General features: G+C 37.6%; 1 protein-coding gene across 1 annotated transcript in view; it reads right to left on the minus strand.

Annotated features, from left to right (window-relative positions):
* HOMER1 (homer scaffold protein 1) overlaps positions 1 to 13,603 on the minus strand; it is an 85,843-nt gene that overhangs the window by 18,991 nt on the left and 53,249 nt on the right. The window contains exon 6 of the mRNA XM_027671499.1: positions 3,944 to 4,100. Coding sequence (XP_027527300.1) covers positions 3,944 to 4,100 — 157 coding nt within the window. The remainder of the gene's footprint in view (positions 1 to 3,943; positions 4,101 to 13,603) is intronic.

Raw genomic sequence — 13,603 nt, forward strand, 5'->3', positions numbered from 1 at the left:
TGGAAACAGTAATGCAAAGTTTACTAATCAATATGCATTGCTTTCCCATACACACTTAACTTGACAAAGGACAGAGTTTGCTCTAGCTTGCAGACAGATGACTCAGGCACCAAAACTTGTATATAAACCTAAGGTACGTAACGAGTGAATACCACAATTGCATGATATATAAACACCACCTAATACATTATTAAATTGAATTAAATGTATCGGCTAATATTGGCAGTACCATTCTTGATCTTGGAGTCTGGTTCATGTTATACAAGACTGTGATCCTGTAAGTGAGCATATCTCTCCAATGCATACACATCACAGACCAATTCTTATTTTCCAGTGGGCAAGATGCTGTGATGGCCAACTTTTCCATATAAAACAACAACTACATTACAACTGATGCAAACTAATTTCTAAATTTTTCTTTCTCCTTGAAAACAATTTTTCTATGCATATTTCTAAAAATCTGATGTATTCAAATTTTCTCATCTAAGTGTCTTTTGGATCAAACTCCATTCTGCTTCTGAACTGGCAACAGATATGAGTTGCAGCACGGCAAATTTCAATCAGGTATTAGAAAAAATAATTTGACAAGTGTGGTCAGTTGGTGACAAAGGGTGGTCAGTTGGAATGGGCTGCCCAGATTGGCTATGGGAATTCATGTTTTGAGACTTGATTCACAACTTCAGAGCTGGCCCTGATTTCACTGGAGAATTGGACCAGATAACCTCCAAAGTTCCCCTTTATGCTAAGTTATTCTGTGATTCTACAAAATAAAGACGGAGTTCTTTTCCTCTGACTAGAAATGCACCAACAGGACTATCCAGATGACTGCTCTATGGATAAAGAAAAGCACCTAAAGAAGCAAATTCAACTCAACACCTTAGTCAGTTTTCTTAAGACTGGGATACTTATTCTTCATGCTTTTGTCTCTACAAGAATTACAAGAAAAAAATGATGACTGACTGAGACTTGATATATAACATACATAATCTCAGGTTAAATGAATTCCAGTTCAAGGAATATTTATTGGATCAACTGCAGCTATGTGTTTATACTGAACAGATAAACAGAACAGAAACATAGCACAAGGCAGTGACTGAACACTGCTTGCTACCACACGTACCATAACCAACAGTCTTCAGATCTGCCATTTCAACAACACATTTTTGATCTGTGTAAGAAAGAAGTGTCTGACTTGCTGTTTCTTTTTGAAGTGAGGCACTAGTTTAATCTGAAAATTCAGTCTCCAGCATGCAGATTAGAAGAGCTCTTGTATCGCACTGCACTGCATGGGTAATACTTTGAGACTGAATTATTTTTAACACAATATACATTCTTTTGCCTAGAGAGTTCAGTTTGTTGGGTTAGCCAAGTCTACATTTTTCTGAAAGCAATTCCAACAGAGGGCAGTACTCTCAATGAACTATCCTGTTGTAATTTACTGGCATTCCTGGAGAGACATAGGCACAGACCATTCCTGTATCCTGTGTGAGATATCAACAAGCCCTAAGGTCATAGATTATGAAACATTTAACAAAGGCATGTAAACAGTGATCAAAAGAGCATAGTGTAGATGATCCCATGCTATAAGATTTTGTGTTTCCTCAGAAATACGAAACAACTGCAGCAAATTTGCCACAAAAAGGTTATGAAAAATCATTGGCTAGTAATGAATGTAGCCTCCAAGACTTGGTTATTACTGTTAACTGTACTATCACATAAAAGCAATGACATGCTAAAATTTCTATATTCATTACTTTTATTTTCCAATAACAGATTTTAAATAAGATTTGACTACAAGTGAGAGTAACATAAAAAAACGGGATCTTTGCCCGTCTTGTCTGGTTGAGTCTCCCAAAGGCAAATGCAGCTGCTGTTGTGGTGCATTACTTTTCTTTCGTATATAAGAATTGTAATTGTCTCAGCTCTGCAACTTAAGCTGTTAGTGCATTTTATTAGGAAGAATGCTACCTTATGTACACATGTTAGCGATGAGTTCTTCACTGTAAAGCCTATCTAGTGGTCAAATCGACCTGAACATTTGCACTATAGGAACTTTAATATGAGGTTGTAGTTTAAATAATTTTATTGGCAGTGACTGTTATCATCTATTCTCCAAATGAGAAGCTTAAATGAGATGACAGATAAAGTGACAGTCTCCCTCTACAAACACACATGACAAGTTTCTGCCTGACTGGAACATTTTTGAAGCAAAGAAGTTTTGTCAGCAACTGTCAATTTCTTGACTGAAAGCACTTAGAAAAAGCACCAGTCTTAATTACATTTCATGCACTTTGTCCGGTCAGCTATAGCACACACAGTTACAGTCCATTGGAAATTGTCGTTCTTCTCTATCAAATCATTTGGCTGGGACTTCAAGATCATTGTCTGCAAGTCAGTCTACGTACAGAACATCCCCAACAACTTGCCATTTCCCCAGGTTTCCTAAATTCTTGATTCTCTGCCACATTTCCAGGTTAATTGTAGCCTACTGAACTCCCCTCCCCTCAGATGAATATGACCTTTATTCTTGGGACTACTTGAACAGCCTCCAGTTAGACAGGTCCAGCATAGGTCTGAAAGAAGTCTTTGCAATTTGCAGGATTTGGCTAGCTGTAATTGCCATTCTTTATTTCCTACCGGTCAATGTAAAATGTAAAACCAACGTAAATGTAAATGTAAAACCAAACCAGGAGGTCTGCTATATCTACTACTTGACCTCCCCTTCTTTGTCAGCATATTCATGAAACCTGCTTTCATGCGAAAAAGCACAATGGTTCAGTTTGGGATTTTTTGCATTTTTTTCTTAACTAAGTATCATTGACTCAGTATGGCCTGGGTTGAAATGGACCTCAAAGATCACCTAGTTCCAAATGCCCTGCCATGGCCAGGGACTCCTTCCACTAGACCAAGTTGCTCAAAGCCCTATCCAACCTGGATGCGTTCAACCCCACTGAACACTGTCAGGGATGAGGCATCTACAGCTTCTCTGGGCAACCTCTGTCAGTGTTTTACCACCCTTACAGCAAAGAATTTTCTCCTACCATCTAATCTAAAGCTACCCTCTTTCAGTTTAAAGCCATTCCCCCTTGTTCTATGACTACATGCCCTAGTAAGTAGTACCTCTCCAGTGTTAAGTACATCTCCTTCATATTTTTCTAAGTTAATCTCTATTAACAGAAGTGAAACAGTTTAATCAAAGACATCTTTCCTCCATATGTGTTAATCTTGCCTTCATTTTGCACAGACACGTGTCCTATGCTACGATTAAAAATTTATATGGATAAAGGTCAATAGATTATACAATATAGAGAGAGTTACATGTCAAAAGAGAATAGAAATTAAGATATTGAACATTTAGTTTCATAATTTAGCCTTCATAATTTAGCTTTCCTAATTTATTCCTTCCTCAAACATCGTTCTTCCTTCCCCCACTGTGAACTAACTTTTAGTTCACTTCTGTATGAAAATGGGTGCAGATCTGTAGTTGCATATAATGATCTTGTTCTTCAGTTGTGTTTATGTTGCCCAGCTTTCTTCACATGCAAGAATGAGAGGAAGCTGTTCATCTTTCTTATATGAGGAAACTACAACAAAGTTTCTTTAACTTACAGATTTGATGTCAAGTTTCTGTGGGCTTAAATGCAGGAGGGACTAAATCGTAATGCTATGAGGACGTCACGAAACAAATGTGATGGCATCAAATGAAGAGTGAAAGCTGACAAACATCATAAGGTAACTCTTCTCACAACAATAACCTTTGCAGGAAAAAAACTTCTACAAACCAAATAACTTTCCACTGGAGGAGATACTTTAAAGATATCATTAATTTCCATCTCAAAGATTAACCTAAAGCCCCAACAATAAACTTGTTTTACTTGAAAATGAGTGAATAGAGCCATCAGTACTTCCACCTCAAGGATCCTGGCCATTTGCCACAACTCACCCGCTTATGAAGACGTTCTGCTTCCTCCTGATATGCAGCAAGTTGCTGTTTCCATTGTTTCACATTGGCAGTGGACTCCAGCAGGGCTGCTGTGAGCTTAGCATTATTACCCTTGAGCGTGGCCAGTTCTGCCTCCCAATGCTTGCTGATTGTCGAGCTGCACAGACAGAATGAGAACGGTCAGAACCCTCAAATCTCTTCCTTTATTCTTTTAAATGTATTATAATTTTTTTAATACCCAGGAAACATAGAATTATGCAAAACATCCTATGACTGAATGACCAAAGGATAATTCAAATGCTCAAATAATCAAAACTATAAATTAAGAAAGTATAGGTATAGCATTATTGGAAAACAACATCTATTCTCCCAGTTCAACAGGGTATTTTTATAAACAAAATGTTAAAGATTATGAAATACACATCAGCTTCTCAAAAGGAACAGCATGCAATTCTAGAACATATGTATGATTAGTCACTATTTTAATATATGCACATTGAATGAGAGTGCTTTTTTAATCTACTATTTTTTGAAATATATTGTAGAAAAAGGTTTGTCACTGACTTGATTAAAGAGAGATAATATAATGCTTTGGAAGTACAGCCTGGTTGCCTTAATGCAAGTCTTCTATTCCTGAAATATACTTTATTAAATACCATATTTAATTTGAACTTGCAAACTCAAAGATTTTTCATTTTATAATATTAATATGTTTTTCCTCAGTAATATCAGCAAAGAGAATAAAGATCAAGTAGCATAGATTAATTACTGTTTTATTTTAAAGTGGAAGCTGATGCTGAGGTTTACTGAAGTAGCTGATAGAGAAAAATCCTGCTTACAATTTAGTCATTCTCTGAACACACACAGGGCTTGAATTTTCCAGATAATTAGTTTGACATCATCCGCAGACCCTATCTTTACACTCAGTGTGCAAGGGAAAAATATCTCAGATACATCCGATAAATGTATTAAGCAAATAGCTCACCAACAGCATGTGAAGTACATACCAACATGGAAAATTATTAATTTTGCCTAATTAGCATACTATGAAAGACATCATTGAAAACCAAAGATCTGTAAATCTGGCCAAAATGATTTTGTATACAGGTTAGTGATGAATTATGATCAATTATTATAATATTTTATTTTGTTTATATGTTAATATGATTAATTTAATTAGAATTTACTGTTATTTTACATGTAAGTTTATAGATTTGAACTTTGTACACATGTACAATGAAACATTGCCATCATTTTTTCCACTTAGTTTCTTCCACTTCCTGCATATGCAAAGTCTATCCCACTGAAGCATATTTCAAATACATTATGACTCCTATAAATGCTTCTTAGGTGTTCAGAATGAACCAGACACCAAGGAACATTCATTACCAATTCAGATCACGTGTACTGTTTCACTAAAACAACATATCTGATTCTTCTGTGCTCCAGCCTTTCCTTCCAAATACACTGCTTCATCCCCTTAAGCAGGAGTACAAGTTGCTTCAGAGAGGAATATGGGTTTTTTGAAATTGCTTTATAGTTTTGTGATCTATACAACTAATTAGAAATTCACCACTGGAAATTTTAGATCTTAAATGACTAAACTAAAATAATGATGATCCTACTTCATTCAGGGAACACTGACTCACATATTCAAGAAGATAAGTACAGATTTCTGGAACTATGTCTACTCTTCTGTTTCTCTAATCAAACTTAATTTTCACTTATAGTAGTCCAGCAGATCAACAAATTCTGCTAAAAATGCTAAAAATATCTAGTTTGTTATTATATTCATAACTCCTTCTTGATGTTCTGATCAGGCAAAAAAATATCCACTCCAACAGTTTCATGCAAGTGAATAGTTCCATTTAGTAGTCCTGCAGGACTACTAGCAACTACTAGCTACTAGCAAATTATGCTAGTAGCAAATTATGATACATTCTTACAAAATGCGCCTTACTATTCATCTTGTCCACAGAATAAACATGCACACAAAATTTTATACTGATGTAACACAGCTGTCTCTGAGACAGTTACAGGCTGAGAACTATTTGATCATTTATTATCCTAAGGAAGTTAATTTTTTTTTAATGTAATAATGGGTATATCCACAATGATACCCCTGTAAGCCACAAAGAACCCAGGAGACAGACTCTCAGGGAGTGATTAGTAATAACATGAGGGTGATTTGTGGTGTGTCTCACTTTCACCTTTACCTGCTGCCCTTGCTACAGTGCCTCTCAAGAAAATAGCCAGGAGCTCTTAAGTTATTCCTTGTATAATGGGATGTCAGCATGAAGTACGAAGCATGTATTTTCCATTACTGCTATGGTTACCCTGGTTCAAAAACTGTAGGGTTTCTTTGGAGCTGGTTATTTTTCAATTGGTTTTTCTCAATAGAAATGCATCAGTATTATTTCCAAACCGTACTTTTCTTCCCCCAAGGGATCTATGTAGTGGGCAGGAACATGCCCTATTGCAATGTAGGTGTTACTAACTTGTAGCATATACTGTTGTTTTTTTTTTCTACAAATAATTGCTATTGTATCTTCTAGAGAGTCTACTATAGCTCCATAAAATGGGCACACATTACTTAAATTATCTAGGTTTGTATAATATACAATGACTTCCCAACTATCTAGACTTACCCTGTTTCTTCTTAATGGGTATCATACCAGGAAACACAAAACCAAAGATGTGGATTTTTTGTTTCATAAAATCATAATTTGATTAAAATAGCCCATAACCAATCTTGGCAGTTCTGATGACTTTTCTCAAATACCTTCTTGAGAAACAGAAAGATAATTAAATTATGCTCTGTGGATTACTTTCGTTAAAAATGGAGTTAGATTAATTACTTTAGGACCAGATAAAAGCACACATACAGGAGGCTCTTCTTAAGCTAGACTGAGAGTATCTTCATTGATGCCTGTATCTGTAGAGCTACATTGGTACAAATTTACAGCACTTCCTGAGGAAACACTGAGAAATGTATGATTCAGACACAACAAGAATTCTACCTTGGAGGAGAAGATGCTGGGGCTAACACCTGTGAGAAGGAACACACAGATTCAGAAGCTAATGGCCACATGTGGAAACTTCAAAGGGCTGCCAACAACTGCTAAAGCACATAGCCAGAATTCTGATGGTGGAACAGCTGCACTAGAGTCTCTTGGGATAGATACAGGAGGGCTGCATATACTCTTTCTCCCTAAAACCTTTTACTTAATTCCTGTCTGAAAGGCTTTTTGCTAAAAGGAATTGATTTTGCCCTCAGTGGCATTAGATTCTGTCATAGAAAATACACACACAGCCCTGTCAGCTTGTCTTAACAGCTGTAAATATCTAAACCAAATCTGAATAATTCCTCACATGTTCTGAGAATATGTGCTCTACAAAGCACTTGAAACGCAAACACTTATTCAGAGATCACAGTGATCCAAAGTGTAGTGTGACTTCCACCAGAACGCCTTCCAAATTTGCGCTGTGGTGCAAAGCTGTGTGTACACACCTGGGGACACGCAGGCATACACACTTGCAGTCCTGTGGTACAAGAATTCAACCTGCATACATGTTTTGTTTTCTTCTGAAAGCCTCTGCTGACAGCTTACTGCTTCAAACCTATGAGAACTAACATCACTGACTGCCTGACACAAAGTTTCAAGACAGTGCTTTAAAAAAAACACCAATCATCCTTCATGTGGAACCATGCTTGTTTCCTGTTTTTCAACATGAAAAACTCCCCCAAACTATTAAAAATACTCTAACAGAGATTAAAACCTGGTCATTTCTGTGTGAAACTTCTTAACATCTGAAAGCAAGAGGAAAAGCTGTTTTGCATACATCCCGTTACTAAGAGGGAGAAAGGGCCTCTAATGGATAATAGCAAAATATGAGTTCTGTTGGCTCAACCGATCATGTTAATAAAAAAAAACCCTCATAGCAGAGGTTTGGGTCTGATCATAACAACTGTTCATGGGATCACAAGCACCTGTTAGCAAGCAAAAGGTCAAAACTCTCCCGAATCTCTTACCCTTGGTGCCGGCCATGGAATCTGGTACATCTGAAATATCAGACATGTCCAGTCAGAATACCACATGGTTCTCCCCCATCAAGGCAAAGGATTCAAAGTCAAGTGTTTAATATCTTTGACATTCGGTAATTCAATCACTTGCACAAAACAGTCCTAGAAAAACTGATGGCTGGTATCACTCAGCCTAACTGTGACACCCTCTGAAAACTGGAGTCAATGATCTTCCTTCCATACTTTTAGGCATTCAAACTAATTAACATCAGGCCGATCCCCTTTCTCACTGGGGATTAGTTACAAGCCCAGTAAATCACAGAAGAATAGCTTTGGTATCTGTCCATCTGTGACCTGAATAGTGTGCCAGAGGCTATAAATGCATGATTATCTTTCTCTGTAAAGTAGGTCACTTAAGGAAAATTAATCCGAAAAGCTCCAGTCACCATATTTAGCCAGCTGGAGAAGGCTTGCAAACGGAAGGAGGGGGAAGCACACATTAATGAGTTGCATTCAGAATGAAGGTATTTTGAGAGAGGCCTTCATGAAGCAAAGAAACAAAAGCACTTCAAATCAAGTTTCTGCTTTTGGAATCATTATTGTTTATTCATTGTTTGCAAAGTTGTATGCAGTACCAACACTGAATAACATGGTTTAAGCTTTATTTCAGATTTATTGAAATAAAATGTGTGCAGAATTCTGCTTTCTTATTATTTAGGGAGTTTATTACTGCATTCATTGCATAAAATTAATTTTAAAATTATTCTATAGCATAGTCACTGTTTCAAAAAACTAAAGTTATTCCGTGCGTAAATTCTTTCCTTCAGGTATCACTGTGATGTGCACTGTGGGTGTGTAGTGAGCAGCCCTATCTTGGGACAGCAGAAATAAGGAGGAATATAGCTGAGAAAGAATGCAGTACTTTCACCACAAAATGTGGATTCCGCTATGGTAACTAAATCCATAAGACTTGACAAATATGAACAGAGCAGAGTCCTTGTAGCTGCTGCCCAGATTATAAATAGTGGCATGTGTTGGAAGCAGCCCAAGAGCCTGGTGGAGTGAGCATTACCAAACACCAGGAGAGGTATATCAACCAGCAGGTAACAATGTATCAGCTGTGCTGGCTGCAAGGGGTGATCCCTTCTGTTAGCCTGGCTGGTGAGCCTTACAGAGCAGCTCTTCATGCTTGATGAAGTCCAGGGGCATTGTGAACCTTTTGGTTCTGTTGCAGTACTATCCAAGAAGACCACTGAACACAAGTAGTGTTGCTTCTTCTCTTTGGAAGTGTAAGGCAACTATTTGGTTTATGTAAAACTCTACAGTGCATTTGGAAAGCAATTCTGCAAAAGGTCCTCCATATTAAATAAGCTTCAGTTAATGCTGAAAGCTGGAAGGGTGAGATCTCTGCAACAAGCTACTCTTCCTATTGCCTACATTGAAATTACGTGACTGTCTGATTAGATGGAGATGTTGACTCTGTTAGCACAGTGGGGGATTGCAGCATCCCTCAAGGTATTCCTAAAAACTCACAAGAACCCTCCTCCCATTCATTCTGAAAATGAAACTTAATCTCCTCAGTTTATGTCCTGATTTAAACAGGAATTTTTGCAATTTCACCCCTTTTCAGAGATTTCAAAAAGCTACTTTATGATGGAAAGTATTTAAACAATATGGTTTTGGGGACTTTGTCCACTTGCTAGTCCAAAGCACCATAAACCCTTGATAATGATATGGAAATCTCTCCCTCTCTCTTGAACATTCAAAGCAAAATTGGAAACAGAAGGGAGTTTTGTCCTCTATTGAATTATACCTAATTAGGAGCCCTACAATGAGTGGGAAGTTGAAGAAAGAGCAGTGGAGTGGACCAGGTTCTATCCCACCATTCCAGGAAGAGACATGGTTTTGAGTTGTTCTGCCATTTTAACTTTTGTACAGAACTTCTGCTTGTATGGGCCCAGTAGATTAAACCACTCAAAAAACTCTGCATTATGTACACAAGGCGAGGGACAGAGTCATTCAGTTAAATAATTAAAGAATAGCAAAAGAGGGAAAGCTATGGTAGGAACGACAGGTGTTGTAAGAAGAAAACTTAAGAAACAAAAAAAAAAATTGCATCTTCACAGCCACTGCTTATTGGTTTATGTAGTTGTGATTAACTGGACACATACAAAAGGAAGCCTTATTTGATAAACTGGATTTCATTTTAAAAGAAGTAACGCCTCTCAAAATTATAATCCAGAGATAATTACCAGGAAATTGCTTTGAGTTAAATATTTTGAGTAAGGCCAATGAAAAACTAATTAATATTCAAAGAGATCCTTATCCTTAATTAGAGTATTCAAAAGAATTTTTAGCAAAGGAGGATAGCTCCCCCAAGGAGAGAAGAAGGAACATTAACAGAGCATGAAAGATCTGTTCTTCCATTTGGGATAAGGAATATCTACACGATCTCAGTGGAGTTACATTAGCACAAAACCAGGGAAACATGGTTGTGAATCAGCTCGTAGCAAAAGAGATGAAGGAGGCCCTTGAGGCACATGGTACTTCAAGTGAGGTGCCTGCTATCAAAGCCATACACACCTGCTGGAAAGCGAGAAAGGCAGCTGGATGGATGAAATCAGCAGGTGAGAGCATTATGTTTCTGGGAGTCTATTATTCTGTATGAATGTTGAAGGTTTATCCCACTCCAGGATGTACTGCTTTGTTTTGCACACCCCTTTTCTCAACTCTGAGCTACAACGTACTTGAACTCCTAATTTCTATCTCAACGTAGAAGACAAATGCAGAAGCTTTTTCTGCAAATTTGGGCAGCTCCATATATGCAGATACTACAGATTTCTCCTTCAAGGTGTTTCATATATGATCTTTCACTTTCATATAGTCTTTCAGCTTGACCATGCTCTTGGCTGCATTCTCAATCACCCAGAGTACCCATGGAGCCCATGGACAGGAGAAGAGTTGTCTTTCCATTTCTGTTACAGGCAGTCCTGCTCTTAGGCAGCTCTTGTGCTGTGCCTTATCAGCTCACTGGGAAAGATCACTAGCTTTGTAGACTTTATGGGTGAAAATCACAAAAGAAGTTGATATAGACTCTTTCCACTATATAGCAGACCACTACGCATGGCAAATTGCTGGCTATACCCTATTTAGATCCACCATCTAAATCCATGCTCTGTGTTTTATAATACAGCCTTCATTCATTACAGGGCCTATAGAAACCACTACAACACACATTGCTTTCAATATGGGAATTTACCACTGGGGAATAGATTGGATATGAAATTCTTTTTAAGGAAGGAAAATTTCTCATAAATATTACCTTTGGCAACCCAGCATGGTATTCCTGCAAAAGGCAACAAAGCCAGAGCTAAAAATGGCTAAGTATTGGTGATGTTCACTGCTTACTGAAATGCTAAGAGTCAACAGAACAGAAGAGCTCTTGAAACGCATTCCATTAGTTATTAATACAAAATTAATGCTTCAGCAACGATCTCTACCCATCAGGGACTTAGGTCCTAGTCCTGACCGAAGTTAAAAGGGGGAACAAAAGAGAAACAACGACATTTCCAAGTTTCTTGTATTGTCTGTTACTTCACGCTGGATGTGTTTACACAGGTGACATTTGAACTCCATTTCTCATTAAAATTGCACTGCCAGGAACAGTTTTAAGCATGTTTTTGTACACTGTATCACAAAGCAAAAGACTCATATTTAACCTGAAGATAGTCCCTGATTTCTCTGAAGAGGCTCAACTTTTAATTTTATACTTTTAAAAAGATCTCGTTTTTATCTTAGTAATTTAATTTTATATATTAAACAGACATTTGGTTATCTCTTCATGAAGGCCATAGAACATAAACAAAAAACAGTAGCTCCTTCTCATAACTTTTAGCTCTTTGAAAGAGCAAGTATGGCTAATTAATTTCTAGCTTTTTTGCACTAATCATTAAAACCTTATCAACCTAACAATTATCACAATCTCTGAAATATTAAAAAATATTTGCCCTTGCTCCCTTACTAAGATTACTTACCAGTATCAATGCAAGTATTTTATTCTCATGCCTGTGAGACCTTGCAGACCTAAAATCTTATCACATATTTGAAAAAGTAAAAAAAAAAAGTTGCCCTTATTCCTTTATTGAAGCTGCATATTGTCATAATTGGAAGTAGTTTATTCTCAGATCTGTAATGTACCTCATAATTTTTCACAACTGATACCAAATAAGTTTTTTAGTGCATTGAACATTAAGCATAATTCCTTGCTGTTGCTATGGTGCTGAATACATCAAACACTCCAGCAAAGTTACATTTTCAAAAGCAACAAAGTTATTTAGGAACTTACATCCTATTTTCTAAAATGACTAGGTATCTGGCTGCAAAGAAAGTAAAATTGGCTCTGGCATCTATGGCACTTAATCACTTTAAGAAAGCAATTAGATGATGTGGCTATCAGCAAGTCAGATACTAGGACACAGTGATCCTGACACTAAAATGATCTGAATTATGGCCACTTTCATTGTGGAAATCATCTGTACACACAAGAATTTAAAGCAGTTTAACTGCAAATTCACACTCTGAATTAGTATGGATTTAATTCTGCTGAGGCCCCTGGCTACACAAACCCCCAATTTTCTTTAAAAAAATCCTAAAATAACAACAATTTGTGCGTGCACAGAATCAAATTGCACTCTCTCAGAAATGTAACAGAATAGAATATTTGACTTTCCTACACATCTCTCACCAGAGCTCTCATTTATTGACTGCTATTCATATTTTAACAATTTCTCTGAACTGTGCTCTCAATTACACCTTGTTGAGTTTGAGAAACTTCCCTAGCTTTACCACAAAAATGCTGTGGTAGTAACGACAAGGACAACTCCTTCCGCTCATGGCCAAAAATCCCTGAGCTTCAAAGGCTGTATGGACTGGGGAGTTTGCACTCTTTGCAAGTCACAGCTGGGAGATTCTAAGCACAGTTTGCACATAGTGAGGTTTAGCACCCTTCCATCTCTACAGTCTTTGAGGCTTTGTGGGATCTGTAAACCTCCCATTCCCATTTGAAATACTTCCGGGCATGCAATGTAGATCTGTGCTTTTGTGCAAGAATACCACTCAAGTGGGTGGCAATGAAGCCCTCCAATCATTGCAAGTATGCCAAACTGGAAAGAGACTCTGTACAAGACACAGTAACGGTGTCTTACAGTTGCAAGGACACTGAATAGGCACAGAAGAGATGCAGCATCACTGCTTCACATGAGGAAACAGTTCAGCCCTCAGTGCCAAGGTACATTTTATTTAACTGTATAGATGTGACCCACGAGGCTGTGGCAGCTACAAGTTGATTCTATGGAGCTCAGCACAGATTTTCAGTTCTGTAATAACAGAGTGAAGACAGTAAAAGCTACGCTCTGGGCAACCCCAGCCACATGCAGAGCAGTGACAGGGCTAAAGGGACCTCTCCCAACCCTGTATGTCTGATAGACACCACATGTCAGTGGTGATCCTCAGCACAAGCCTCTATCTGCATTTCTAGGTTCCATCACAGCTGTAACTGGAGTGTGTTGTGCCGCTGCTGAAGACAGAGTAGCTGTTACAAGTAGTTCAGTGTGAAAGATTTACAAGTGTCTATTTTA

This window comes from Neopelma chrysocephalum, unplaced genomic scaffold (assembly GCF_003984885.1).
Source record: "Neopelma chrysocephalum unplaced genomic scaffold, ASM398488v2 Primary Assembly neopelma1_97102, whole genome shotgun sequence".
In the NCBI taxonomy this organism is placed as follows: Eukaryota; Metazoa; Chordata; class Aves; order Passeriformes; family Pipridae; genus Neopelma; species Neopelma chrysocephalum.